The sequence below is a fragment of the Candida margitis genome (assembly GCF_024628925.1).
Source record: "Candida margitis strain CBS 14175 chromosome Unknown scaffold55, whole genome shotgun sequence".
Taxonomy (NCBI): domain Eukaryota; kingdom Fungi; phylum Ascomycota; class Pichiomycetes; order Serinales; family Debaryomycetaceae; genus Lodderomyces; species Lodderomyces margitis.
The window spans coordinates 22,578-48,755 of NW_026261761.1; the positions used below are offsets into that span (position 1 = coordinate 22,578).

At 38.0% G+C, this 26,178-nt stretch overlaps 13 protein-coding genes across 13 annotated transcripts; 4 read left to right on the forward strand and 9 right to left on the reverse strand. All coding sequences in view use genetic code 12, as the record gives it.

The window, feature by feature from the left end:
• Positions 1-175: 175 nt before the first annotated feature.
• KIP3 (tubulin-dependent ATPase) lies at positions 176-3,061 on the reverse strand (the record flags this gene model as incomplete). Its single annotated transcript, XM_051813099.1, has 1 exon — positions 176-3,061. The coding sequence occupies one exon, from the start codon at positions 3,059-3,061 to the stop codon at positions 176-178; it is 2,886 nt and encodes a 961-aa protein (XP_051673211.1).
• Positions 3,062-3,540: 479 nt separating this feature from the next.
• LAC1 (Lac1p) lies at positions 3,541-4,950 on the reverse strand (the record flags this gene model as incomplete). Its single annotated transcript, XM_051813100.1, has 1 exon — positions 3,541-4,950. The coding sequence occupies one exon, from the start codon at positions 4,948-4,950 to the stop codon at positions 3,541-3,543; it is 1,410 nt and encodes a 469-aa protein (XP_051673212.1).
• Positions 4,951-6,006: 1,056 nt separating this feature from the next.
• SSN8 (cyclin-dependent protein serine/threonine kinase regulator) lies at positions 6,007-7,254 on the reverse strand (the record flags this gene model as incomplete). Its single annotated transcript, XM_051813101.1, has 1 exon — positions 6,007-7,254. The coding sequence occupies one exon, from the start codon at positions 7,252-7,254 to the stop codon at positions 6,007-6,009; it is 1,248 nt and encodes a 415-aa protein (XP_051673213.1).
• Positions 7,255-7,599: 345 nt separating this feature from the next.
• Positions 7,600-7,827, reverse strand: CANMA_001162 (uncharacterized protein; the record flags this gene model as incomplete). Its single annotated transcript, XM_051813102.1, has 1 exon — positions 7,600-7,827. The coding sequence occupies one exon, from the start codon at positions 7,825-7,827 to the stop codon at positions 7,600-7,602; it is 228 nt and encodes a 75-aa protein (XP_051673214.1).
• An 876-nt stretch (positions 7,828-8,703) lies between these two features.
• On the forward strand, positions 8,704-9,738 carry CANMA_001163 (phosphopantothenate--cysteine ligase; the record flags this gene model as incomplete). The annotated part of the gene is made up of 1 exon (XM_051813103.1): positions 8,704-9,738. One exon carries the CDS (start codon positions 8,704-8,706, stop codon positions 9,736-9,738), a length of 1,035 nt encoding a protein of 344 aa, XP_051673215.1.
• Positions 9,739-9,862: 124 nt separating this feature from the next.
• Positions 9,863-11,371, reverse strand: SAM50 (SAM complex subunit; the record flags this gene model as incomplete). The annotated part of the gene is made up of 1 exon (XM_051813104.1): positions 9,863-11,371. One exon carries the CDS (start codon positions 11,369-11,371, stop codon positions 9,863-9,865), a length of 1,509 nt encoding a protein of 502 aa, XP_051673216.1.
• Positions 11,372-11,542: 171 nt separating this feature from the next.
• Positions 11,543-13,741, reverse strand: CRZ1 (DNA-binding transcription factor; the record flags this gene model as incomplete). The annotated part of the gene is made up of 1 exon (XM_051813105.1): positions 11,543-13,741. The coding sequence occupies one exon, from the start codon at positions 13,739-13,741 to the stop codon at positions 11,543-11,545; it is 2,199 nt and encodes a 732-aa protein (XP_051673217.1).
• A 1,384-nt stretch (positions 13,742-15,125) lies between these two features.
• On the reverse strand, positions 15,126-16,307 carry TRM12 (Trm12p; the record flags this gene model as incomplete). Its single annotated transcript, XM_051813106.1, has 1 exon — positions 15,126-16,307. The coding sequence occupies one exon, from the start codon at positions 16,305-16,307 to the stop codon at positions 15,126-15,128; it is 1,182 nt and encodes a 393-aa protein (XP_051673218.1).
• Positions 16,308-16,900: 593 nt separating this feature from the next.
• Positions 16,901-18,325, forward strand: CANMA_001167 (uncharacterized protein; the record flags this gene model as incomplete). The annotated part of the gene is made up of 1 exon (XM_051813107.1): positions 16,901-18,325. The coding sequence occupies one exon, from the start codon at positions 16,901-16,903 to the stop codon at positions 18,323-18,325; it is 1,425 nt and encodes a 474-aa protein (XP_051673219.1).
• Positions 18,326-18,741: 416 nt separating this feature from the next.
• UBP1 (ubiquitin-specific protease) lies at positions 18,742-21,012 on the forward strand (the record flags this gene model as incomplete). Its single annotated transcript, XM_051813108.1, has 1 exon — positions 18,742-21,012. The coding sequence occupies one exon, from the start codon at positions 18,742-18,744 to the stop codon at positions 21,010-21,012; it is 2,271 nt and encodes a 756-aa protein (XP_051673220.1).
• A 212-nt stretch (positions 21,013-21,224) lies between these two features.
• On the forward strand, positions 21,225-22,223 carry CANMA_001169 (25S rRNA (uracil2634-N3)-methyltransferase; the record flags this gene model as incomplete). Its single annotated transcript, XM_051813110.1, has 1 exon — positions 21,225-22,223. The coding sequence occupies one exon, from the start codon at positions 21,225-21,227 to the stop codon at positions 22,221-22,223; it is 999 nt and encodes a 332-aa protein (XP_051673221.1).
• Positions 22,224-22,249: 26 nt separating this feature from the next.
• CANMA_001170 (glucose-induced degradation complex subunit) lies at positions 22,250-23,878 on the reverse strand (the record flags this gene model as incomplete). The annotated part of the gene is made up of 1 exon (XM_051813111.1): positions 22,250-23,878. The coding sequence occupies one exon, from the start codon at positions 23,876-23,878 to the stop codon at positions 22,250-22,252; it is 1,629 nt and encodes a 542-aa protein (XP_051673222.1).
• A 302-nt stretch (positions 23,879-24,180) lies between these two features.
• CANMA_001171 (uncharacterized protein) lies at positions 24,181-25,863 on the reverse strand (the record flags this gene model as incomplete). The annotated part of the gene is made up of 1 exon (XM_051813112.1): positions 24,181-25,863. The coding sequence occupies one exon, from the start codon at positions 25,861-25,863 to the stop codon at positions 24,181-24,183; it is 1,683 nt and encodes a 560-aa protein (XP_051673223.1).
• Positions 25,864-26,178: the final 315 nt, after the last annotated feature.

The following is a 26,178-nucleotide window of genomic DNA, read 5'->3' on the forward strand; positions in this document are numbered from 1 at the left end:
AAGTGTCTTGTTTTTTTACTAGCTAATGGTTGTTACGATTTATAGTTTGTTTGAGAGTTAATTTTAAAATCAAAAATTATTTGAAAATCTTTTTGAATATGCCTATGTAAGGAAATCTCCTATGCTATGTACTTGGTAGATCCATAAATACCACTTCAATTGCTGTTTCGTTTTCTTATTCTGCGTTTTGCAGCATTACTCTGGCGGCCAGTCTATTCAAAAGGGACATCTTCAGCTCAGTCAAATTGAAGCTATGTAAGGGAGGGAAAGGGTGCTGTTGTTGTTGTGGTGGTGGTGGTCGTTCTGATGGCAGTGGTGCCGATGGAGTCGCCTCTGACTCATTCTGTCCGTGAGGTTGACGCTCACCCCTGCCATTGCCATCCCCATTATCAATTCTTGTCAAAGATTCACTACGTATGAACGGCACTTGTGGTAATGGTGGGGAACTCATTTGTAAATCTTGCGATAGATCAAAAAACTGTACTTGTTTGTTACTCATTGGTGAATCTAGATCTTGTTCTATTATCGAGTTGTTGCCGTCTTGAAACATTAGGTCGGAGTTATTTTGGAAACTAACATCATTCATACTTGTATCTGCTGTTGGATCTGCTATCGAATCTGCTTTTGGATCTGCTTGCTCTGTAGGGCTAACTTCTTTTGGGTCTCGGCCTGTTGCGGGTAGTGCTAACGAGTCTCGTTTAGAACCACTATTATTATTATTACTAGTTGATGACGACGCAGTAGGCAACTTCAAAGATCGTTTTGTTTTACTATTTGGCGACGTTTTCATTCGCCTAGTCGATGGCTTCCTTATATCTCGTGGTGGTGATATTATCGAACTTACACCAGCACCAGAACCTGCACCATTAGTACGTGGTTTCTTGTATAATTGAGCAGAATATACATTTTCATCATTGATCATTCTGTCTTCCAACTCTTCTTGCCTCATTGATACATTTCCATTATTAGTCCCAGTTTCATCCCATGTTTTATTTCGAAGATAATCCAAAGCAAATCTTTCAAAAACACCATCAAATGTTCCATTGACTAGTTTCTCCAACCCACCAAGTAAATCTTGCATTATTCTATCGTCATTACCGCTACCACCACCTCCGTCACCACCATGGTTGGCTAGATACGCTGCTATCGCCCATGGAGTACGATAAAAATCCGCTAGTGAGTAAATTAAATGGTCATATAATGCTGACGATTTAACCAAGATTTCCAGTTGCAAATCATCACGAATTGATTGAATCAGTTGATCATATATAATAGAATGATTCAACGTCCAATCTGGTTCTTCATCCTCCAATCGTTTCAATACTCGTTCAGCCGATTCCCCCAATATATGATCAATTTCGGTGCGTTGCCTATACTGAGACTCAATTTGAAAAATTTGATGATCAATTTTCGACATAATCTGTTCACACAAATCGTAAATAGTTGAAGTTAATTGATCAAAACGTTGATGCAAAAATGATTGTCGTTGTTGATTAAACTGTTGTTTGCCTTCGAGTAAGATTTCAATTTCAACCTTTTGTCGTAAAAGGACTTTTCTCTTTGCCAACATAAATATCTTTTTCGATTTATCTAGATTATATTTGGCAATATTACGCTTGACTGATAGAATCGTATCTTGTAATAATTGAAAAATCCGTATTTCAATCTTTTTTCTCTTATCAATTGTAATGCCAACAACTTGATTCTCCCTGGCTCGTAACTCTTCAATCTCTTGTTTTTGCTCGGTAATCATTTTCAAATAGGATCCCACATGTCGATCTAAATTATGTTGGTTTCTGATCAATTTGGTCTTGATTTCCTTAGCTCTATCGGCATACTTTAAAGTGTTTAAAGTTTCATCATAATGTTGACTACTTGGCGATACACAAACAATCATGACAGTTTTACAATTACCACCTAGTGAAAACTTCAACAATCGTGTTAGTTTCGAATCACGATAAGGTATATGATTGCGACGTCTAGGATCACATAATGCATTAATACAGTTCCCCAAAGCTAGCAATGATTTGTTTATATTTGCACCTTCATTCAATCTAGCTCCTCTATTCTTTGTTGCTGCTGCTCGTTCACTTCCTGCCAAATCTATTATTGATAATGTGGCAAACGTGTGTTCTTCTTTAACATCACCAGTGCGATTCTTTTGATCGATATTTATTTGCAAAACCGCGTGTGATCGACTTGATGTTGCATTAGCTTCGGTTGGACTCGATGTACGGTTGGCATTTCCGGTCATGATCAATTGCATCACCTCTTCTACTGATTCGGGCCGATGTCGTGATAGATTTGACACTGAGATCTTGTTATTTGAATCCTCTCTAATTATCAACTTTTTAAAATCTGTTTCCGGATTGAGTAAATCACGAATGGTTTCATTATAAATCTCAAGATATGATAGACTTACATCAACAATTTTAGTGTCACTTAATTCACCAATTTTTTCGTACAATTCCTTCATTGTCAAGAAAATGACTCCGGGATTTTCAACAGTGCCCAGAATAGTATGAGTTTTACCGCATCCAGTAGCCCCATATGCAAAAACAGTAGCATTGTACCCATCCAAAACCGAATCAAGCAATGGCCGTGTTGTGTTTTGATATACTTCATTTTGAGATGTATCCTCGTCAAACAATCTATCAAATACAAACTTGTGTTCTCTTATTCGTGACCCTTTAAAACTATTGGGGAAGGCGTTTTTCTGCATCTTTGCTAAAGGGTTAGTTTCAGGTGGGTCGAATATTAGCATGCGATCATCAACTACATTGACAATTTTTCTAATACCTGATTGGTTAAGGAATTTCTGTTTGGTTATAGAATTGGCTGATGAAGGGTTGTTGGTGATGGCATTGTTGTTATTGGAATTTCCATCCGTGAAACAACCATCTCCAAGAAAAAAGTCATCATCATCTGGTTTAACTAGGCGATTGTTTTCGTTAACTGTGAATGGTCTTACTCTAACTGCAACTGATATCGAAGACTGTTTGATTCCTGTTGGGTACACATTGGTTACTGTTGACGTAGGTGTAGATGTTTTCGAATCCATACCATTTATGTTTGTGTGGGAAATGTTGTATGTTAATATGCGATGGGACAATAGTTCAAGAAAGAATGCCGACTGTACTTATAGCTTATCGTGTTAGATGATTCGTGATGGTACTCCTCCTGGTTTGCTGCTGCTATTTTTTTTCCCGTCTTGTTTACCTTTTTACAGAATCAAGAAATGGGTTGCGCGTCTTTCTGAGGATAAGGATCAGAGGGGCTACCAACTGATTGTAAAATGTGTAAAACAACCATCTTGGAATAACCCCATGACAGTATAAAATAATCGTTGTATGAGGTAAATGTTCTAGACAGTGCATGGCTTGCATTAAATTAAAATGCAAAAGAGATACTTTCTCGAAAGCAGAAGCAAAGAGAGAGAGAGAGATCTAATCGTGTTGAAGGCTCTTGAGAAATTTATGGCAAACTTACACGACTAGAGCTCTTTTCAACTACTCCTTCTCTATTAAATAACTAGTTCACTCATTCTGTTTCCTCCCCATATATGCTAACCTCACTTTCGACATCTATAACAATATCAGACTTGTCAACCTTCACTTCACCTCCCTCATTCTCTCCGTCATAGCCATACACATCTCCATAAAGTCCCTCATCATTTTCTTCAAGACCCCCTTTCTCTTCTTTCTCTTCTACTTCGTTTTCAAAATCGGTATCATCTTCGTCACTTCTAACATCCTCGGCCCCCACACCAATGATTACCTTATAAGCAACTTTTGAGATTAAATACATCCAGATACAAGTAATGATTTGTAACCCACCTAGCAACCCCATAAACGTATTGATTACAGTAGGTGTCCAGCATCTTTTTTGGTCAGTTCCGGGCACACATTGCCCATCTTTCATCAAATGCAGTGATTTATACCACGCATGATAGAATATATAGTTGTAAACCCCATGTCTTAATCCAATCCAACTGACTAAAAACAACACAAACATGGCATCACAGGCAACTAAACGACCAGCATATTTCAACATCTTAGCAGCAGCCAAAAAGATGTCAACTGAATCCATAATCATCAATATCAAATGACCAATTCGGAAATAGTAGTAGTAGTAGGATCCAATAATCAATAAACAAGTGATGATATGATGGCTAAACATTTGATAGTGATCTTTTCTTGGTTTTTCAACGTGTAAGACAAATATTTGTTGTAACCAAAACGCCATTGAAATCAAGTAATAACTTTTGAACCTCGCATCCATAAGAAAATTGGGCCAATTGATATAGATTTGATCTAAATTGTTGTAATATGGGGCACCCAAATACAAGTAAACTCCATAAATGAATGAAATACTATAGTAAACAAAGGACCAACTCTGTTCAGCAAATCTTATTTTGGCTTTGCGAGAATAAATATGACAAAATTTAGCAGCAAAAGGACCAAAACAATACTTCATTAAAAACGATCGGAGAAAAGTAACAGTAATAACCCAATTGATGACAAAGTATACATCATCTATGTGGATATCATAAATAGGGTTGCCTTCCAGATTATACCCAACTTGGTTTTGTAAATGTATAAACTTGTTTGTGAAATTGGTGATCCTAGGATTAGAACTCAACCAGTTCATAGCATATAATAAAAACATCAAGTTCCTTGACAATGGAATTTGGTTTCTTTCGACTTTTGCCCATAGTGACCCATGATATTTCTGATCTTCAGCAAATTGAATCGTGTCATCTGTCTCGACATTCAAGACATCTTCATTTTGTTGTTGTTGTTGTTGTTGTTCTGTCTCTTCGTTATCATTGGAGTCACCACCAACCTCTTTTAGCTTGTATGACTTGGTATTTATTCTAAACGACTCGTGGGTATCACTGCCCAGTCGACTAGGACTTCTGCTAGTTTTTATTTTTGTCAGTGTCGCCATTTTTTATCTCTTTCCACCTGCTTTTCTTCTTGCTTAAGAGATACTTTTTCTTGAGATCTTGTTATCCTGGCCCAAGATCTGGGATATCGATGAAGACTGGTGTTTTGATTTGAAAGGTGTCTCTGGTTTCCTTTTGGTTACCAGTCTTTAAATCTAAAAAAAGAAAGAAGGATCTACGGTCTGTTTGAAAGAATATTTTTTTTCTTTTTTTTTTTTTTTTTTGTTTTTGGTTTCCCCTGTCTCTGTTTTGTTCTGTTATGTATGTGTATGCGTATGTTCTGCCCTGTCGTGTCTCCTTCTTCCTCTTTGTTTCCCACGAAAGCTCAGCCTAAAGAGACCAACAATTTTTTTTTTTTACATTTTTTTTCACCCAAAAAGACAAAAGAGAAAGTGGCTGTCATTGCCGTAGCCTGAAAAGAAAAAAAACGCCTCTTTGTGCGACTTGTGTTGCTCAGCACTGAATATGTATCAATCTGCATTGGCTTAAGTGTCTTTTGTCACTATATAATGTGCATTATACACGTCAAACTAACCTCTGTTGGTCAGTCTCAGCTGTATTAATTTATGTTTGATTCGCCTCATATTATTGCGCGTGTAAAAATATTATTTTTTTATTTTTCTTTATTTCTCCCACTCTTTCTAAAAACAGACACGTTGCATCAAAGATACGAGATTTTATCTTTAGTGCACGCCTTTTCACATATCTTGAAAAGGAGATTCTATATTACAGAAATTTACATACTCACCTATACGCAATACACGTGTTGCTGTTTCAAATGTAACTACAATAGTCATACATCTTTTTTCATTCGACACGACTACCTTTATGTCTGCGTGAAAATGTGCCCACGCACACGCGTGTCTGTCTGTATAGAAACAATGTTATTTTTAGTAACTTCTCCATTGGTTAAAATTATAATACAACCAAACGGAAAAAATAAAAAAGCCAAATTAGGTAATCCGTATTATAACCAATGCAAAAAGAATACCAGTCGGATCAAGTGGGAAAGTATAAAACTTGCCTGCATGCAGATGCATTCACCTTCAGTTGCTGTGTCATCTCTTCCACAACATTACTTGCAATGCCTTCCTAACTGACTGCTCGTTATACCTATTCCACAATACGTATACATTGACCATGTCCTGAACTGCTTCAACAATTTCATCAAGATTAATATGCGAATGTTCTAGGAAATTCATAAACTTGTTTATTCTAATTGTCTCTTCGTCTAATATGTCCAAGTCGAAATTAACCAAGTCCTGTGCTGTGTGGTTTGACTTGGTTGTTTGCTGATGATGTGTCTGGCTTACACTGCCTCGTTGTTGGTGACTTGTAGACTGTGCATTATTACCATTTTTCAGTGGCGACACCTCTGTCGACTTTGCCATGTCCCCATTCTCTTGGCTACTAGGCTTTGATAAATTCATCAAATCATCAATATTCAATTCTTTATTAGATGTGCTCTCGCTCCTGTCGAAAGCACCAGCAACAGTGGTATCGGGTCTGTTACTGTTTGGGTTTTGCATGTAACCTGAGTGTGAAATACCGATGTCCACACTGGTTGAATTGCGATTGGTAGAGTTACCCACTGCACCTCCGCCAATATCCTCTTTATTCTTTAACTGCGACATGTTTTTCTTCAATACTATGGTAATATAAATTGCGGCAATGGCAATTATATGTGGTGGCAACAACAAGTGCAAGTCTGTAATATAACTATCATTAATCAAACTCCAAGAATTTTGTAGCTCCTCATCCGTCAACTTGAAACCATACACATCATACTTCTGTTCGAAATAATGCTTTAACTGTAAGAGCGATTTATATGGATGGTGCAATAACAAATACAGATTCATTTCTTCAATCAAATAGAATTCAAATTCCGCCAATTTGGTGACATCTTGCGGTATATACTCTGGCCATAAATTTCTTGCCTCCAGCACAATCAAACGAATATGTTGCGGGCATTCTTCTATTTTACAAGCCACGTATAGACAAGTGGTGACGAGTAAATAAACATTAATCTCTTTTAAACTGACTCGAGTCAAGAATCGCATGAGGTAAACCTCTGCCGTGGCAATGGCAACTTGTCGTACATTTAATCGACGCCCTAGCTTAAGCATTAAGTTGTGAAGATATATTCGCATGTTATAATCGTAGTTTATGTTTGGGTAGTCTTTTATAAGTCCGTTTTGAACCATTTTACGTTCAAGATAAATGACCTTCCTTCTGGCTTCAAGTAGGGTGTACCTTGTGAGTTGCCATTGATTTCTCTGCGATGAACTCCAATAATCTGCTGACATTACAAGTGGATGGGGTATATCTATGTGTATTAGTGGTTCACCTAGAAAAGAATAGGATGGTGATGATGAAAATGCTAATCCAATTCGAATGTGCCTAGATCAAAAGCAAAAAAAGAATGCAACCAAAATTGGTTAAGGAGAAAAATGCATCGCTACCACTTTGATTTACTTCAAAGTGTTGTAAAACCTACAATGCTTAACCATTCGATACAAGAGAGGGTATCAATTAAAGTCATAATTCACATATATAAAAGGTATCAATACCTCATTTTCAGAACTAAACCAAATCATAAACGTCTTTCTAAATCATAAATAAATTCAACTGCATCAAGTTATTATTTGCCTTCACTTGGCCAATTTCAGAACCACCGTTGCAACATCATAGACAAATATCTTTTCATTAGGATCATTTATATCATCAAGTAATTTCCCATTAGGATACTTTTTAAGTAAACTGTTGACATCCGTTTTGCTGGTGATTAATTCAAATTCATTTTGGTTTTTGGGGATGAATAATGATTGAGCCCCGTTGAGAGCTAGTAAGCCAACCAAAGCATAGTTGAGCAATTGCATGTTCGTGTTTCGTGGAAGAGCTTGTGGGGTATCTATTTGTTGAGTTTGTAGACTATAGTCAATACGGAAACTGTGTTGTGTGTGTTATCCAGGTTTTGGTGGGTAGGGGAATCTACTTTTTACAACGATGTGATACGTGCACTTAGATATATATATATATATATATATATAAGGAGGATCTCACGATGATACTTATCTGTAGAGCATACATCTAGGTACAGTAGGAAGATAATTTTAGTAACTGTTGCTATCAAGAATTACCCAATTAGGAAATTTAATTAAAAGGAGAAGCCAAAAAAAAGAAAAGAGGGTTCTTTGCAAACAAAACTTAGTGTCATGAAAATATGCGACAATGAATGACGCAGTTGACAATATCAATGTCAGTGGCAAGTAAGTGACTTGGAGTGACGTAAGAAACTGTTCATTATGGATATAATGCTCCTGTTAACTTTGTTTATTATTTATTCAAACGAAAATGAAAAAGAAATAGAGTATCTTAACTTATGGTGATCATTTTAATTCAATTGGAAGCCAAATTAAGTATACTTCTCAAAAGAGAGCAATCTCTTTAACTTGTGACAACAACATCAACACAAATCTGTTCCATCATACAAGCCAATCGCTTCAAGAAGGCACTTCTCCGTTTCCCTTACCCCCATTGCTCTAATGTTGCAAAAAAAAAAGTCGTGCACTGTCATCGCCAACCCTGATCCAAAATCTACGCACGCTCTCGTTCCTATAATAAACGGACCCAACTAAAATTATTAATCACCCAATATTTAATACAAAGATCTGTTTTTATCATTGTCAATTCAAAGTCCACCCACTGTCACTCCTTACTCAGACCATATACACAAGTTAAATAGCCCCAAGCTAATGCCACCACCAGCTCAGAAAAACTTCCACACCGCGAAACCAGAAGAGTCTACGGCAATTGACCGGTCGATACCTGAATTTGCAGCAGCACAAACGTCGGATGAGGATGATTATTTCGCCAACCATAGTCCCCCATCGTATCTACCAGAAATAGAACAGGAATTGTCCAAATTCATCAGTCATCATCAACACCATACGCATAAAAAGATTGCCTTGGTGACTTCAGGAGGTACTACTGTTCCATTGGAGAATAATACCGTTCGATTCATTGACAACTTCAGTGCTGGTACTCGTGGAGCCACATCGGCCGAGTATTTCTTGGAGAATGGATATGCTGTCATTTTCTTGCATCGTGAATTCTCATTGTTGCCTTATTCAAGACATTATAGTCATTCAACCAATTGCTTTCTTGATTTTATGATTGAACGTGATGGTAAAATTGAAATCAATCCTAAATTCAGTGATGAAATGTTGCAAGTTTATCGTAAATACCATGAAGCCCAGTCAACAAATTCATTATTGTTGATTCCATTCACCACGGTTAATCAATATCTTTATACATTGAGAACTATATCGGAAACATTGAAAGTTTATTCCAATAAGGCCCTCTTTTATTTAGCTGCTGCCGTCTCAGATTTTTTCATTCCTCAATCAAGAATGCCGCAACACAAGATCCAGAGTTCAGCAACCAAGGACGGAGAGTTGGTAATTCGATTAGCTCAAGTGCCTAAATTCTTGAGTCGGTTGGTTCTGAACTGGACTTCAGGAGCCATGATTATAAGCTTCAAATTGGAAACCGATAACAATATATTATTGAAAAAGGCTAAAAGTGCATTGGAGAGATATCATCATCAATTGGTGATTGGCAATTTGTTGCAAACGAGGAAGAAGGAAGTAGTGTTTGTAAGTCCTCATGCTAAAGAACAATGGGTTCGCTTGACCGATGATGAAGTTAAACTGGGAGTTGAAATTGAAAGTAAAATGATACCTGCAGTTATTAAATTACACGATGAGTGGATCAATGAAACAAAGTAACGCATTTGCAAAAGAATGAGATGTGAGATAGCATATGATTCTCTATGTATGTAGATATATATATATACAAAGTAAATTAAAGAAACAGCCCACTCTTCTTTTTCACTTGTTTCTCTTTTTCTACTTACAAGAAAGAAACCCCAATACCGTATTGGATCCCTTTTCTAATTGAATCACGCTCATTTGCTAATATTGGTAGGACAAAGTTCAACTCAAATCTAGCCATGGGATGATTATACAAAATCCCCAATCCATAACTTAAACAATACGAATGAGACAATTGTTTGAAATTGTTCCAAATGGACTGATCATAATCTAGCGATACTAATTTACCCCAATTGATAAAATTATGGAATTTGAAATTCGATTCCTTATACCTTGGCACGTCAGTGAATAATGAAACACCACCATTAAGGAACAAGTCGCCACCAACAAATGAATTCTGATCTCGTGGTCCAAGTCCATTCAAAGTAAATGACCTCACATCGTTTGGACCACCAATATAAAACCGATCCAAGAGGGACGATTTGCTAGTCAAGGGGTACAAAAGTCCCAATTTCGTACTGGTCAACACATGCGAATTGATAGAAGGCACACTCCAAGCGTGTTGGATTTGAGTTGCCGTCTTCACAAATGGATACTTGTTCAAACGCAGTAACCCGTTATATTCAATTCCCAACTGGGCAAATGACCCTTTAAATGGAAGATGTTTACTATTTCGCGAATCGTAGTTGATATTGTATGCAATTGAAGATTTGAGACTCTGACCGCATTGTTGCATAATTGCAAAACTCTTTGATCCATAATTATCCAAATTGCGGATGGAATTTTCCAAAATCAATTCATGATTTAATTTACAGTTGTTAAACTGGGTATGGATTTTATTAACCAAGCTCTTGGTGTGAACTTTACTCTGAATCCAATCTAAATTCCTCGTATTGAAACTGAGTGAGTTCTCCCAAACATAATCACAATTGTTGAAAAGAGGTTGATTGTAATTGATCAAGTATGAACTCGACGTCTTTGTCCCCGTTATGGCATCAAATACAAGGTTTTCACCCCCACCAAAAATGTTACGTAATTGAAATTGAATGTATCCATCACCTTCTCCATTACCAATATTAGTGCCCGTTTTGGCAAAAAAGCGCTTTATGGGTATCGTGTTGAAGATAGGTACCACATGAATCGCGCCAGCTCCCGAAGCGACACCCCGTGGAAGTCCAACCAACGATGTTTTAATATTGGGCCGAACTTGATGCGTGTTACATAGTATATTCTCAACAACGCCAATTTTCATCAAGTTTTTCAGAATATTGTCAACAATGGACAAGTACTTTTGCAATGCAAGTACTTCACCAGTAAGCAAAGGCTGGAATTGAGATTCAACAAACGAATCGCGAAATTGGGTTCCATTGGTTAATTGGACATTTCTTATCTTGATTGGCTGAGATGAGTTTTCTTGAAATAGATTTTGTAAAAATTGGTTATTTTGATCCAAGAGTTGTTTTTGTTTTTGTTGTTGCAAGCTGTTCAAATCCTTTTCTGCTTTTGTTAATGCCTTTTCCGAGAGCTGGTCGGGTGTGGCGTATTTCATATTATCCATAAACTCTTCATCTTGGCCAACGATTGACATTGTGGAAACATAGATGGTCCAGTAGTGATACCGTCTTAAGAGATTTGTATTTTTTTTTTCTTTTTTCTTCTTTCACACATCTTGAACCCTTCGTAATCATTAAAACATAAACAATAATACAAGTTATATAGAACAGCATAGAAAACCTTTTCACTCTTTCCCTCTAGAAACCTACTCGGGTGGTGAAATCGCTACATGGGGAACCAACCCACGTCCAGTTGACGACGAATCAGGAGATAAAAAATGATTAAGATTAGTACTTCCTGCTGAATCAACCGAAGACGGTACACCTCCATTCCTCTTTTCCTCCTCTTCTTCCTCAATCAAGAGACGAATACACTCTTTACCAGCCTCAGTTTGGAAATGTCGCCTTAGTGCATCAGCACGAGCAAATTTTCGTCCGCATCCATACGGTTGACCACTCTTCAACATTCCTTTACATTGGTATTTTTTCTCACCGGAATGTAAATCCTCATGCCGTTTCCGATCGTGTTGTCTAGCAAACGCTTTGCCACATTGGCTACAAATAAATGGTCTTTCATCGGTGTGTGTGCGCAAATGTGACTTCAAATTGTACGGCCTAGTGAATCGCTTATCACATAAATGACAGGCATAAACACTGGGGTGCTTTTGGGTGCGCTTCGAAGATTGATTCGGCAGTGCCAATTCCAACATCTTCTCACGAGATGACACTTGCGACGAGCCGTCGGCGTTCTCCCCATCTTCCTCTTCGTCGCTATCATCACCATGATCATCTTGATCACTATAGTCGCCGTTAACACTTTTGTTTGAAACAGGGGACTTTGAACGAGGTCTAGGAGACAAGCTGTTTGATGACTTTGATGCATGGCTCTTTCTCCTTCCGCGCTTGATTGACTGGTACTCAGGATTCAACAAGTCCTTTGAACTTTCCTCTCCACTGACAGAGTTTGGCGATGAAGGGATAATTTGAGAGTTTGGCACAAGGCTTGAACTGGCCCGTTTTTCATTCTTTATATCCCCTTCATTTCGGCTATTCGATCTTGACAAGTTTACCGATGAATTGGCCGACGAGTTACTAAACAACGATGGTGTTTTTGCTGCCATGACCTCAGGAGCTTGATGGATTGATATCACGATACCCGATGAATCTTTATCCACGGTCACACCTTGTTCATCGGTTTGTTCCTGTATCTGGTTATTATAAGTTGACAAGTTGTTCTCAGTAAGTAATTGATTTGCATCATCAGATTGTCCATTACCAACACCCCCTTTGATAGTGGAGTTTTCTTGAAACTTTGAGTCTCCATGTTCTGGAGGAGTAACCTTGATATCAAGATCGAAGTCCATTTGCGGACTACGGAAAGTAAAGTGATTAGGATCCGTTTCAGGTTGGGCATTGACATTGTTGAGTTGAAGATTCTCCTCAAAAGGATCTTGCTCTTTTTTAATATATGGTTGCGAATCCAACTGAAACTCTCTGGGGTATTCCATTCCAGCTCCAAATTCTAACCCATTAAACTCTTCTCTTTGAAGATCAGCTTCAATAGTCTGTTGCCATGCATTATTCGAAGAGGAAGATCCACTAGCCAAATTAGTTGAACTGATCGATTCACCAAAAGCGATGTCGGTGTTTAAGTAATCGTTATTATTGCGGGGTTCAAAGTGGTTCTGAGCCAAGTTTGTTGAAGAATTTCCACCATGTATTGAGCCAGCATCGGAAAATGCAGGACCAGGAACTTGAGGAGGTGCCAAATTGGTGTTACTGAAATGGGATGCTGCATCTTGATATGGGGAGGCTGGCTGCGACGAATTGTCAGAATACAATGACTGCGAGGAAAAATGACCTGGTGAGTTTGGGTTGAGAAAGTTGTTATCCACATGATTTTGTTGTTGCACTTGTAAAAAGTCATTCTGTTGGGGGTTACTAGGCGAAAGATGGCTTACTTGTGAAGCTGGTGATAAGAAGTTGTTGTCGTTAAACTGGGGCAAGTCTTGCGTGTCTAATGATAGCCCGTTACCGCCTGGACCGCCGCCAGTATTGACAATGTTTACATTTTCACCATACTGCCGGCCCATCTGTTCTAGCTGGGCATAATCATAAGAAGCTTGTATATCGTTTTGCTCTGCAGGATTTGCGTATGCATTATGATAACCAATGTCTGAGTATGTGTCTTTTACATTGGGTTCCGGCAAATCCAGGTATTGTTGGTAATTTACACTAGCATTCTGGTTTTGGAATTGTCTTTGGTTGTATTCCTGGACATCTATAGGATTTGGTTGTAGCATATCACTGTCTAGTTGAAAATTGTTGATATCAAAGCCTTGTGGAGATGTATGTAGTTGATGGTATACCTCATCATCTCTTCGTAAATGAGGATTGTATGACATTATGTGTGTGTTATAATACCTCCGCTTTGCAATATATCAGCTTGTATTGGGATATAGCAATAGTTTTGCGATGGGTATCAATAATGTAGTTGTATTAGCTTGCCGCGATAGCAATGAAGGGTCTTTGTAAATGATTAGTTGTAGTTACTTTTTGAAGATGGATACACACAAACACTGCTTGGTTGTAATTGAATTTTGAACTTGAAATTATTTTTTTCCCTTTTTTCTCTCTCTCTCTCTCTGTCTGTCTCTCTTTTTATTGTGTTATTGTTCTGTCTGTCTTTGTCATAAAATTATTTCAGTGTCTTAAATTTTTTAAGACACACAAAATAAATTGCAAATGATTTTATTTTAGAATAAAGGAATAAAGATACACAAGAAGATGACAAATTGACCTTTTGAATAGATCTAAGAAGTGATAAATTTCTAGTATAAGTAAGTCTAACTCAATTAAAATATCCAACACTAACTTCATACTACTGATAAGTTGGGATAGGTGACTATATTTATAAATAAGAGCCATTCTTGGTGGTAGAATATTATAAAGCCGATTAGATGACTCCTTTAGTACATATGTGGCGTTACTAATAATAATGAAATAACCAACCGTGTTTTAGTTTAAATGTTTATTAAGTCTATTCAATGGATAAGGTTGATGTTTTGTAAGTGGTAGATATTGATCATGTCATTAAAGCAGTTGTTAACAAGGCGCAGCTTTTAGACCTCAATGACAGAAAAATAATAAACATTGTTCAGTTACAACTACACAGTTACACAATAACCAACCAACGAGCAATACATTGCACAATAATAACAATAACAACAGACTCTTTCGTCAAGACTGGTCCTTACTAACCCGGTCATTTGAAACTGATATTAAGAAAGACCCCAAAAATCTATCAGGGTGGGTGCATGAACTCATAAACAAAGATTTACAAAGAAAAATATGTAAATTCTGGTCAATTGATAAAGGTTGATGTCTCAAGACTAAGTGTTAAAGCCCTTTTCAAAAGAGAGACAATTCAGGGGGAGGCTACACACCAGGCAACCCTTTAGGAATCTGTATCATAGAGAGGGGCTTCAATAAAGATCTAGACTTTTTTCCAATATTTCGAGGTGTTCGCTTATTTGGTACTGTTAATGGTCTAATGAATGCCAGTGTTGTATCTCTTTATACAGCCTCATTATGTAAAATCCGTGAATCGTTTATTACCGATGCATTTACGAACTAAAAAAATCAAATATACAATAGCTCTTCTTGGTTTATATACAGTATAGAAAGCCCTAACAGTTTTCACATAAATCCGAAATTCATGAATGACTCGTACAACGTACGTTTGAATTGATACGGTGTTGCTATTGTTCATATTTCATCTCCACATTTCTATTCATGTTCAATGACAACGTCGAAAACCGCGTGCCACACATCCGGCGCAAACGTCTTTACCTTTTCTATATGTATGACTCTGCTGTTATCATATTTAGATTCTATCTCATTCTTCATGTTATCAAAATCATCAACGTGAACATTTTCATGCACGTGAACTAGTGTAGGCAAATTTGACATTGACTTTTTGGCAATCAAATTATTAGCTATGGACCAGCTTGGTTTTGAAGTTGGTAGTAAGCCTAGGTTAATGTGGCTTATGTTCATACTGTTATCTCTCGCCTGTTCAAGTCTACTAGGTATAACTTCATTGCTCTCTAAGAAAATACACGCATCGTATTTTGCAACATCATCAATTACAAAGGGTTCATTCGTATGGTAAATCTTGTACTTGTAACCACCATGCTCCAAACTCCGCCTGAACCCTTCAATTGACCATGGATTCAACTCCCAACATAAAACCTTGGCTCCATTTTGCAAATAACTTAGAGAAAAGTAACCAATACCGCAGTAGAAATCAAACACAATCGTTCCCTTCAATCTTGGGTAGTTGTCCAAGATTCGTTTCTTCTCCTTAATGTTGCCTCTTGAAAACATGGTGTATCTTGGGGCCCACGTTTGCAATATACCATTCTGTACCGCCAGGCACCAAAATGCCTGATTGAAATCCTCTTCCGTTGGTGATTCATTGACACCAATGTCGGGACCAAAATCCCCATATACTGGCACCAAGTTTGTAGGTCGCCTAAGAATATCGGACTCCACAATAGGTCTATTCAAGGCAACATGTGTAATACCTTTGTTACCAAACACCGCTTGATAATGTCGAAGCAAGTACTTGCAAAATTCACTGGGTAAAGTATCATCAGTATTAGCACTTAATAGTAACATTGGTGGATAAGCTGTCCATCTTTTTGGAACGTCAAAGTACGCTACATTGTTCTCACTGCAGTAGTTATCACGAGCAGCAGTTAGCGATTGAACAGACTTTTCCTCCAAGTCGTAACGGTCCCATTGGGTATGCGATAGTACTTGTGGAATGGTTTCCAACGTAGTGTAGATGTGGAAAACCCCATCATTTTTCTCTATCTTGTGAGACTTGTTTAACCATTGATTTTCCTCGAGTAAAGTCTTTATACGCTTTATATCCTGTGCATTGGATATGTTTAATCTGATCATATGAAGGTGAGTGTGAGCGTGTGAGTTTGTGAGTGTGTGTATTTATTGCAATCTTCCTCAATGAGATGTTTAGTTTGACTGGTTGGTAATTTCTGCGACATGCAAAAACAATTTGCGACACCAACTACGTGGACGAATTTTTTGTATTTTTATATATCCTCATAAAGCAAGAAAGTGCTAGAGTAAGAGTGAGCGTAAGAGAAAAAAAAATGTTTTTTTTTTCAACGACAAAGAAACAACGAACATTTTGCCCAACACTTGTGGTTTTATATAAACACAACAGAACAATATCATATTGACATTCTGTCTCCTCAGCTATACATATAGCCTTTGCATATTTCATAAATTGATTTGGATAGAATTCTTCTTTGTCATACATAGTTACTAATCCGATAGATAAAAAAAATCACGTCTGTTTCAATTGAATTTCAACGCATATATTATTTGTTACGTCTCGATCCACACTCAATTTCGAGGGCATAAGAACCAGGGTTATTACAGCACACATAGACACATTCATCCTTTGATTCCAGTTATTTCAATTCTTTAGATTGCATTCCTACAACTAGCCTCCATCACACTAGCATCGGCACATGTCAGAAAATAACGAACAGACAGAAGCGGCACAACAAGTCAAGAACACTGAACAACAACCTTCCACTACTGTTCCTGAGCCCACACCTGCCAATGAACAGGAAAACAAGGTGGCCGATGATGATCAGCCACAACCTGAGGCAGGGGATGAGTCCTCTCAGGAACCACCAGTGACTCCTGCTTCTGCCATAGAAGGTGGACGTGAAACTTCCAATAGAATATTGTATGTCGGCAACTTACCCAAGTCGGCGTCCGAAGAACAAGTTAGTGAATTATTTTCGGTTTCTAAGCCTGTCAAGAGCATAAAGTTGCTAAATGATAAGAACAAGCTTGGGTTCAATTACGCATTTATAGAATTTGACGACAATCAAGATGCCGATATGGCATTGAGCACTTTGAATGGGAAGTTACTAAACAATTGTGAAATCAAAGTTAATTGGGCTTACCAGTCGGCAACAATCGCCAGTACTAGCACTCCAGAAGATCCTACGTATAACATCTTTGTTGGAGATTTGAGTTCAGAAGTCAATGACGATGCATTGAAGAAAGCGTTTAACAAGTTTGACTCATTTAAAGAGGCACACGTGATGTGGGATATGCAAACATCGAGGTCTCGAGGATATGGGTTTGTCACTTTTGGTAAGCAAGAGGATGCTGAATTGACCCTCCAAACCATGAATGGAGAATGGTTAGGTGGTAGAGCCATTAGATGTAATTGGGCATCACATAAACAAGCAAACAACCGTAGCGGAGGCAATGGTGACTATCATAACCTGTATGGACACAATGGGTTTAGGAACCACAACAATACAAACAATAGCCGTTATAATAATCGACAATTTAGACCATATTCACATAATGGCAAAAATTTCAATAATAGCATATACCCACACCATTTGAACAGTAATCTGTTTTCGCCACCCAATGGTCTGCCAGCACATGTGGCTCCTGGCTTAAATGGCTTGATATTGCCAGATTTGAATGCATCGAATGGCAACTTGCCGCAATTGGGTTCTCAACAGCCAGCAATGATCAACTCTCCGCCAAATGGCCTTAATGGCAATGCTCAACAAGCTGGAAACATTACGGTAATGTCGCCACAATCATACGATATAGTATTGAGACAAACACCATCTTGGCAAACTACAGTTTATTTGGGCAACATTGCCCACGTGACGCAACAACAGGAAATAATTCCCTTGTTGCAAAATTTTGGATTCATTGTTGATTTTAAATTCCATCCGGAAAAGGGTTGTGCTTTTGTTAAATACGACTCTCATGAGAGAGCAGCGTTGGCAATAATTCAACTAGCTGGGTTCAACTTGAATGGCAGACCATTGAAATGTGGATGGGGTAAGGAGAGGCCCCCTCAGTACCAGAATAGAAATGTGTCACAGGGTTCTTCGTATGGAGGACGGTCGTAGAGAAAAAAAAAGGGAATATATAGTGGTGTGTATACATAGAGAAGAGAGGATAAATTGTTTAATCAGGCCTATTGTAGGAATTGATTCCTGTTATTCTGACTCTGTCGTGCCTTTTGGTTTACTGTGGGAAGGGGAAATCCCACCAAAAGTTTGATGGAAGACGAAGAAAAAAAAAATTATGAAAAAAGTAAATGTCAAAAAATCTGTCATCATCGAATTGCAAAGTTTATTCACAGGTTTATAATATCGTTACAAAAGGATACTATACCATAACTGAGCTTCATTTTTCAGATACATTAATATATAGGATCCAGACAAAGTTGAAAAAGGCTGAAACAAAAAAGCGTCGTTACTCAATCAATCAACGCTCTTTCTTATTTGGCCAGTTTCATAAAAAGAGCATAGTATTCCAATACATGTTTATATCTACACCCACTCGATTGCTATTAATCTTATTGCTAAATTTTGTCGTTATAAACGAGTTGGTCAAGTTGTCGTTGTTCAAGTCAAACAAAGTATTAGCCACTGCATCCACTTCGCTCTTGATTTTCCTATCCTTATATTATTTATCAACATCAGTGTTTAATTTGAATTTAACTGATTCGAAAACTACATCGTCCTCAGAAACCTGGCAAAAATATATTCCGTTCAACATCCCCCAGCTATTGCATAAAGCTATGAATTCATCATCACGATTTGGAAGAACGGGGATTAATCGATTCAATAGAAGAAAAAGCAAAGAACAGAAATTTGCAATCGCTAATGGTGGTGAGGTTGGAGGTATTAGCAATGACGGAAATACTTGTTTTATGAATTCAGTTATACAATCATTTGCGTCATCGCGACAATTTATGAAATTTATTGACTCGTATCTTTATTCCGAAATTGAAATTGATACAAATGGCCAAGGGGAGAAGATTTGCATGAAATCCAACCAACCAAAGCCGGAATTACCATTCACCACAGCATTGAAGAAACTATTGGATAGTGTTAACGGTAAATATGGCTCGAGAGGTAAAGAATTCTCGACAAAGCCGCTCTTGAATAAGATGCCCAATGGTCCAAGACAAAACTTTTTCAGTGGGTATAATCAAGAAGATGCCCAGGAGTTTTACCAATTGATTATGAATATTTTGGAAAAGGAATTTAAAAAGATTAGCCAGAGTAGATTGCCTACGCCCGAGCCAGAAGGTGAGAACAAGGAAGAACACAAGTTTCAAGATGCTCGCAATTTGAAGGAGATCATTTCTGGGTGCAACAAGTTGGGTAAATTGGGCGTTGTCTATGTCCCAGCAGCGCAAGTTGATCCTAATTTAGCCGATGCAGAACACAAGGTTATGCCATTAGAACTTATTACGCCTGTTGATGGAATCTCTTGTGAACGTATTGGCTGTTTGACATGTGGTGAAGTTGGTGGTATACGGTACGCCGTGACTAGTGGATTAAGTTTGAACTTGCCGCAGAACCAATCATATTATTCTAGTTTTAAATTGTCTCAATTGTTGAATGAATGGATCACACCGGAGATTATTGATGATGTCAATTGTAATCGATGTGGGTTGTTGCAAACACAGAAGTTTCTCCTTGGTACCATCGATGAACTTGAAAAGAAGGAGAATGATAATACGAAATTGATTGTCCAGATTAAAACCAGATTACAAGCTATCGAGTTAGAGCTAGCTAAACATCAAGTCACCGATGAAGCATTTGAAAAATTGACGGTAAAGAAACAAATTAAAAAGAGTAGGAAATCGAAGCAAATCTTTTTGGACAGACCACCACCTTTGCTTAGTATACATATTAATCGATCTCAATTTGATCCTAAAACGTACATGGTTGTTAAAAATCCAAACAATGTCACATTCCCCGCGGTGTTGGACTTGTCTCCATACATTGTTGAACCCAATCAGATAAATATGGATGCGAGATTGCCATTTAGAAAACAGGATGAGCATTTAAAGTATCCCAATGGGGACATGGATGATGTACTGATTAGTGGAGGAGATCGCTTTGGCAAAGGAGATAGCGAAAGTTTATCTCCACCTTCGACTTCAGCTGAGACATCCGTGCCTAGTGATGGGCTTGTGTCTCCTAATGGTACAGCTGTAACAACGGCTGAGCAACAACCCAATCCGAAGTTGTTGTATAATTTAAAGGCGGTAATTGTTCATTTTGGTACCCATAATTATGGTCATTATATTTGCTACAGAAAGTTGAGAGGAACTTGGTGGAGAATCAGTGACGAATCGATCTATGTTGTCACTGAAGCTGAGGTTCTTGGCGGACAAGGCACATTTATGTTGTTTTATGAATATAATGATGGATATGTTGAGGTTTTGCAAGATGTATCTGACGATGAGGAAGAGGAAACCAATGGGACAATTAACGGCGGTGTTGTAAATCAGACTCAACCTGTTTCAAGTCCAGAAGAAGGAGCAAAGGAGAGTGATAGTGATAGTGGTATTGATAGTGATGAAGAGGTGAGTGGCTCTGACAATAGTGATTCCAAATCTGCAGAACCAACCTTGGGCAATATAGTGGAGACTGAACACCATGAAGATGTTGGCAAGTTGACAACATCAGCAGCATCACTTTCTTCGGATGTGTCTATGCGTGATGATGATGAGGATGATGGGTCAAAAGATGACCAAGGTTTCAATGTAGCCGAAGCACAAGTGCATTTATAGTGGAAGCATAAAAAATCAGTGTTGAAGAAGGGTGTAGTGTTTATCCGCGCCTTCTAGGTCCTTATCCAGAGATGTATTTAGTTCTTGATTTATTTAATTTGCATAGCTAGAATAGTCTATCGAAAGAGAAAGTTTTCTGATACTAAACATTTTGTAAAGTTTGTGTTTATTTTTACTTTGATGCTCATCGAAGTTTACACTCCTAAGCAGCAATGGCTCGTAAATTAAAAGGAAAACACATTACATCAAAGGGTCTCAAAGGATCACTAGCTCGACTCAAAGTACAAGACCAACTTAATGCCAAGTCATTAAAGAATGCCGAAACGGATAAACAAAACCAGATCAAGAAACAGAAATCAATAACGACATCAAAAAAGCAGAAACGCAATAATGCCAAACAAGCCATAGTCCCAAAGGGATTTATGCCATTTAAAATAGACGATACAGTTTTGCTTATAGGAGAAGGAGATTTTTCATTCGCCAAATCATTAATTGTGCAGAATTTCATCTTGCCCGAAAACTTGATTGCCACAAGTTACGATTCGGCTGATGAAGTTCGGGCCAAGTATCCTGGAGTAGAAGACACGCTAGCGCAATTGAAATCGGAGGGCGTACGAATTATACACGATGTGGATGCAACTGACTTGCCAAAGACTTTGAACTTGACTCTCAATTCAAAACAACGTCGTAGTTTGAGTAAAGTCAAATTGTTCCCCGATGGACGTCGATTACGATATATTATGTTTAATTTCCCTCACACGGGGCTGGGAATCAAGGACCAAGATCGGAACATCAAACGACATCAAGAATTTATGGTGGCATTTTTCCAAAACTGCAATCGTGTGTTTGATTTAGTCAATGTTGCCAACCTAAAACATGATGATTTTGCCGGGTATAGAGACAACAACCAAGGTGACGCTGGAAGTGGAGGAGATGAAGATGGAAAGACACTTGTGAGTTTATTTGAAGGAGAACCGTACAATTCGTGGACTATAAAAGCATTGGCTAAAAACGAAGGATTAAAAGTTGCACAATCAGGTCGATTTGAATGGGCAATGTTCCCTGAATATCATCATAAACGTACCAATAGTGGGGCTAAAGACACTACTAAACCGGCTAATGAACGAGATGCAAGATTATACATGTTTGAGAAGTTTACTGCGCGAAGAGAAAAGAAACGTGAAAATGATTCTGACTCGGATTCTGATTAAGGTTAGGATTAGGATTGGGATTTAAGCTATGCAGGAAACACTCTTATACAATTATCAATGTAAAACACTTCATGGGTCAATGGATCCTTAACTTGTCCCTGACGTAACAACGTATTTTGTTCTGAGAAATATTCATCATTATTCACTGTTGTTGACAATAATTTATCAAATGGGTAGATATTTCCATTGGGTAGTCTGAAAGGATTGTTGAAAATACTAGTGATCAATTGTGCAAATGGCAAGTTTCTACTCAATTGAAACATTTCCGGTGAACAAACAGGGCAGTTGTTGACTTTATGAAGTAGTCTGTAGTAGTAATCAGGTCCCCGGAACTTGCGAATGGTTAATGGATTGGAGGTTGTTGTTGTTGTAGGAGTGGGTGCAGTATATGAATTGAATTTAGCTGATGTGATTAATATAGGAGTTTGTGTAGAAGGAAATCCATTATGGCTACCATTGTGATAATCATTATGCGGAACAGTATTCTCCAAAGCTGAAGTTTCCATTGAATCATCTTTGAAAACGGTATTTTCGTTATTGTGATAACACGATTTTGTTTTTAAACTAGACAATCCTGCCGATAGGTAAACAAACAAGGGATAGTTGTTGGTAATACCATATAGCTTGATAAAATTGTCTATAAAGCAATAACCTAGATCTTCCCATCGTTGATTTGAAAGTAGTTTCTCGTATTCACGATACGGTTGTGACTGAAACATTAATTTATTGGAAAATGCCAACATATTACTCAAAGGATTGCTGCTCATTGATCGATAAACTAGTAATCCTCCCAACCCTTTCAAACGGTCCAGGTTTAATTTATAATTGCCCATTTCTTCAACAGAATAGTTGTCTTTGTTACCATAGCTCGATAAATTATCTTGAGAAAATTTAATTGCTTCATTAACATCACCAACTTCAATCAAGGTCAAATATTTACAATAATTGATTTCAAATTCAAGATTGGAGTTGATTTTCTTAAGCGAGTTTTTATTCTCATTAAACCAGTTGATGATTAATGACAAATCATGGGCTTTTGTAATTGATAAATAAACCTTGTTAAAATCAAGAAACAAGTCAAAATCAATAAGTCTGCTTAATTTGGGGTTAGTCTTGGACAATGACTCAAGCAACTTGAGACCAAGATTTTCGGTGTCATTGGTATTTGATTTGATCAAGTAGTCGATTATCAAAAGGTTGGTTTCATTTCGGTACCAATTGATTAGATTAGGATTATGTAAGTTGAGTATGTGGTTTGTCTCCTCAACTGGTGGCGTATCTCCATCACTATTCTTGCCTTTTGTTTGGTCATCTAAGTTCGAGCTTTCGCCATTTATACAGTAGTTGCTCAACTGCACTATATTCTCCAACCTGGCAACCAATCGTAATCGGTATTCTTCGTCCTTCTTTATCAAAACTTGCAACTTTTTTTGAAAAGTCTCAAAGTTGTTAATCAACTTGCGAATCATTTCAAGTTGAATCTTGGTTGGTAGTTTGGAGTTCTTTTTGATCTTGGTTATTTCATCACTGGTTTGTTTCTTTTGCTTCTCAATTAGTTTTTGAATTGACTTGAAATTTTTTTTGATTAGTTGTGTAGGGATGTTGAATTGTGGTTGGTGGGTTTGTATGTGAAAGTCGATTGTAGGTTCAGTCATGATGGAGATGTGTTGCGGTGTTCTTTGTGTGCTATATGTATGTGATAAGATAAAGGTGGTGATTTTTGGGGGAATATATTTTTTGTGTGGATCACTTCTCTCTCCCTCGGTGTCACTTTTTTGTGTCAGTAGAAAGCGTATGACAGATTAACCAAAAGGGATCTGATGAAATAACAGTTTTGTACGGAGAGGAGTATTGTTTCGATAACAAGACTAAGAGTAGGAAGTGAGGCGAGGTTACTACACGAAAGTAAGGTCCTACAAACATCAAACTAAAAAGTTTACAATGGTTCTAACTCAATCTAAACTGAAACTAATTCGGCTTCTTCAACATTAACATCAACCGAGTCTGAGCCCTTTATCACCTCATTGTGCTCTTTCTTGTACGCCTTCTCCTTGTTCTTCTCTTTATATAAAGGATTGGTTTCATCAATTCTAATCTTGCCATCTTTCAATCCATAAAACAACTTTTCCAAGTAGTTTCCACCTTCATCAACCTCAGTCACATAAGCTCCATCGATTTCAATTGGATTGTACCTATCCTTAGGGAAATAAGGCTCAACAGCATCAACAAAGTCCTTGGCTTGGTGTTGGTTATAATAATGAAACAATAATGAATCACCCCGTTTAGCAACCAAATTGTTTTCCCATTCCTGTTGTTCCTCCACAGGTGGTAATTGCTTGGCACCTGACCAAACACCTGCCAAAGCAGCAGCACTAGCTTCAATAGTATGGAAATTCAATTGCGAAACAGTAATACCAACAGCTCCTAAAGTTGGTTCTTTTTGGTCAAATGTGTTGAGATACAATCCACCAACACGCGACAAGTTTCCGGGATTGACTAGTTTGAGATGGTCATCTTTGTGAAAGAAGGGAAAATGGTAGTGATAACCAGTGGAAAAGACAACCTTATCGTACTTACCAATTGATCCATCATGGAAATGGAATTCACCAGTTTTAGGATCAATGTAATCGATGGTACCCTTTGGCGTAATACCTTCGGAAACCAAAGCATCATTAATATATTGAAACACATTATGTTTGCCCCGTTTGGAATTGGTGACTGATTTAGCTACGCGCACAATGTATTGCAAAATATTGGCCGTCGAGATCGATCCACCAATGACCAAGACGTCCTTGTTTTCAAACTCATCCAAATATCTAAACGATTTTGCGTGGCTTAAACGGTTAGGGAAATTGGCATTGTACTCTGCCAACCCTTTGATATTAGGAATGTATGGCACAGTGTAATGGCCATTGGCAACCACAACCGCGTCAAATTCTTCCTGATACCATGCACTTTTATTACCAACTTTGTGTCTCACAGTCACAACCCATTTGTCTCCGCGTTTTTCGACATTCTCCACCGACGTATTCAATCTGATATGTTGTGATAAATTTTCATCCTCGATAAAATCACTAAACCTTTGTGACAATTCCTGATGAGTTAAAAAGGGATAGATTTTCCTCTCTTTTGAAAGATACTCCTCCTCATTTGGCAAGTAGCTGTACCTAGTAAATCTTGTGGGGATATTGGTGAACAAAAAGGGAAAGATTCCCGATCTGCTCCACTCTAACTCATTAATCAACGGGCCATGGTGTGGTAGACCGCCTGGACCAGTATAGCTGGCACCGTTTTCAACCACCACCGGATGGTCAACGGTGGCGCCTTCAACCCCATCGGGGGCAACATTACTGGGTCTAATATTAATTGGATCGCTATAGCCCTTGTTGAGGATTTCTTGGGGTGGCACCGGTAAGTCTGCTTCTGGAGTAACTGGTGCCCAAATCCCACCGGCTTTATCCTTCAGTTCAAAAGCAACAATTTTCGTAAAGGCTGGTACTTCAGGTTTGGCAGCATGCTTGTAGGATTTTGTTGCGTCGGTTAAAGTGGAGGTTCCATCAGCATTCGTGTGTAAAAACTCGTAAAGAGAGGCTAATCCAGCTGGGCCAGCTCCGATAATGGCAATGGATTTAGGTGACATATTTTAAAAATGGATGTTAGTTGAAAGGGCTGGATAAGGTCGTAAATGAGAAAGTGTCACCTTGTAGGGTATATATGTTGAAAATGAATGAAAAATGTGGTGGATCATTATCATCATGACGTGATGGGCATGGTCCGGCTTTGAGCCACAATTTGGGTCTACTTGTGAAAATTGTCTAAATTGAACGTTTTGTGTAACGTACTTCGGGTCATTTACAACGTAGGCCGAAGGCTGTTCTGTACCGCTCGCAGATAGTGACGTGTAAATTCAATATACCAAAAAAAATCTAACTCTGCTTTATTCTTTCTCTATATA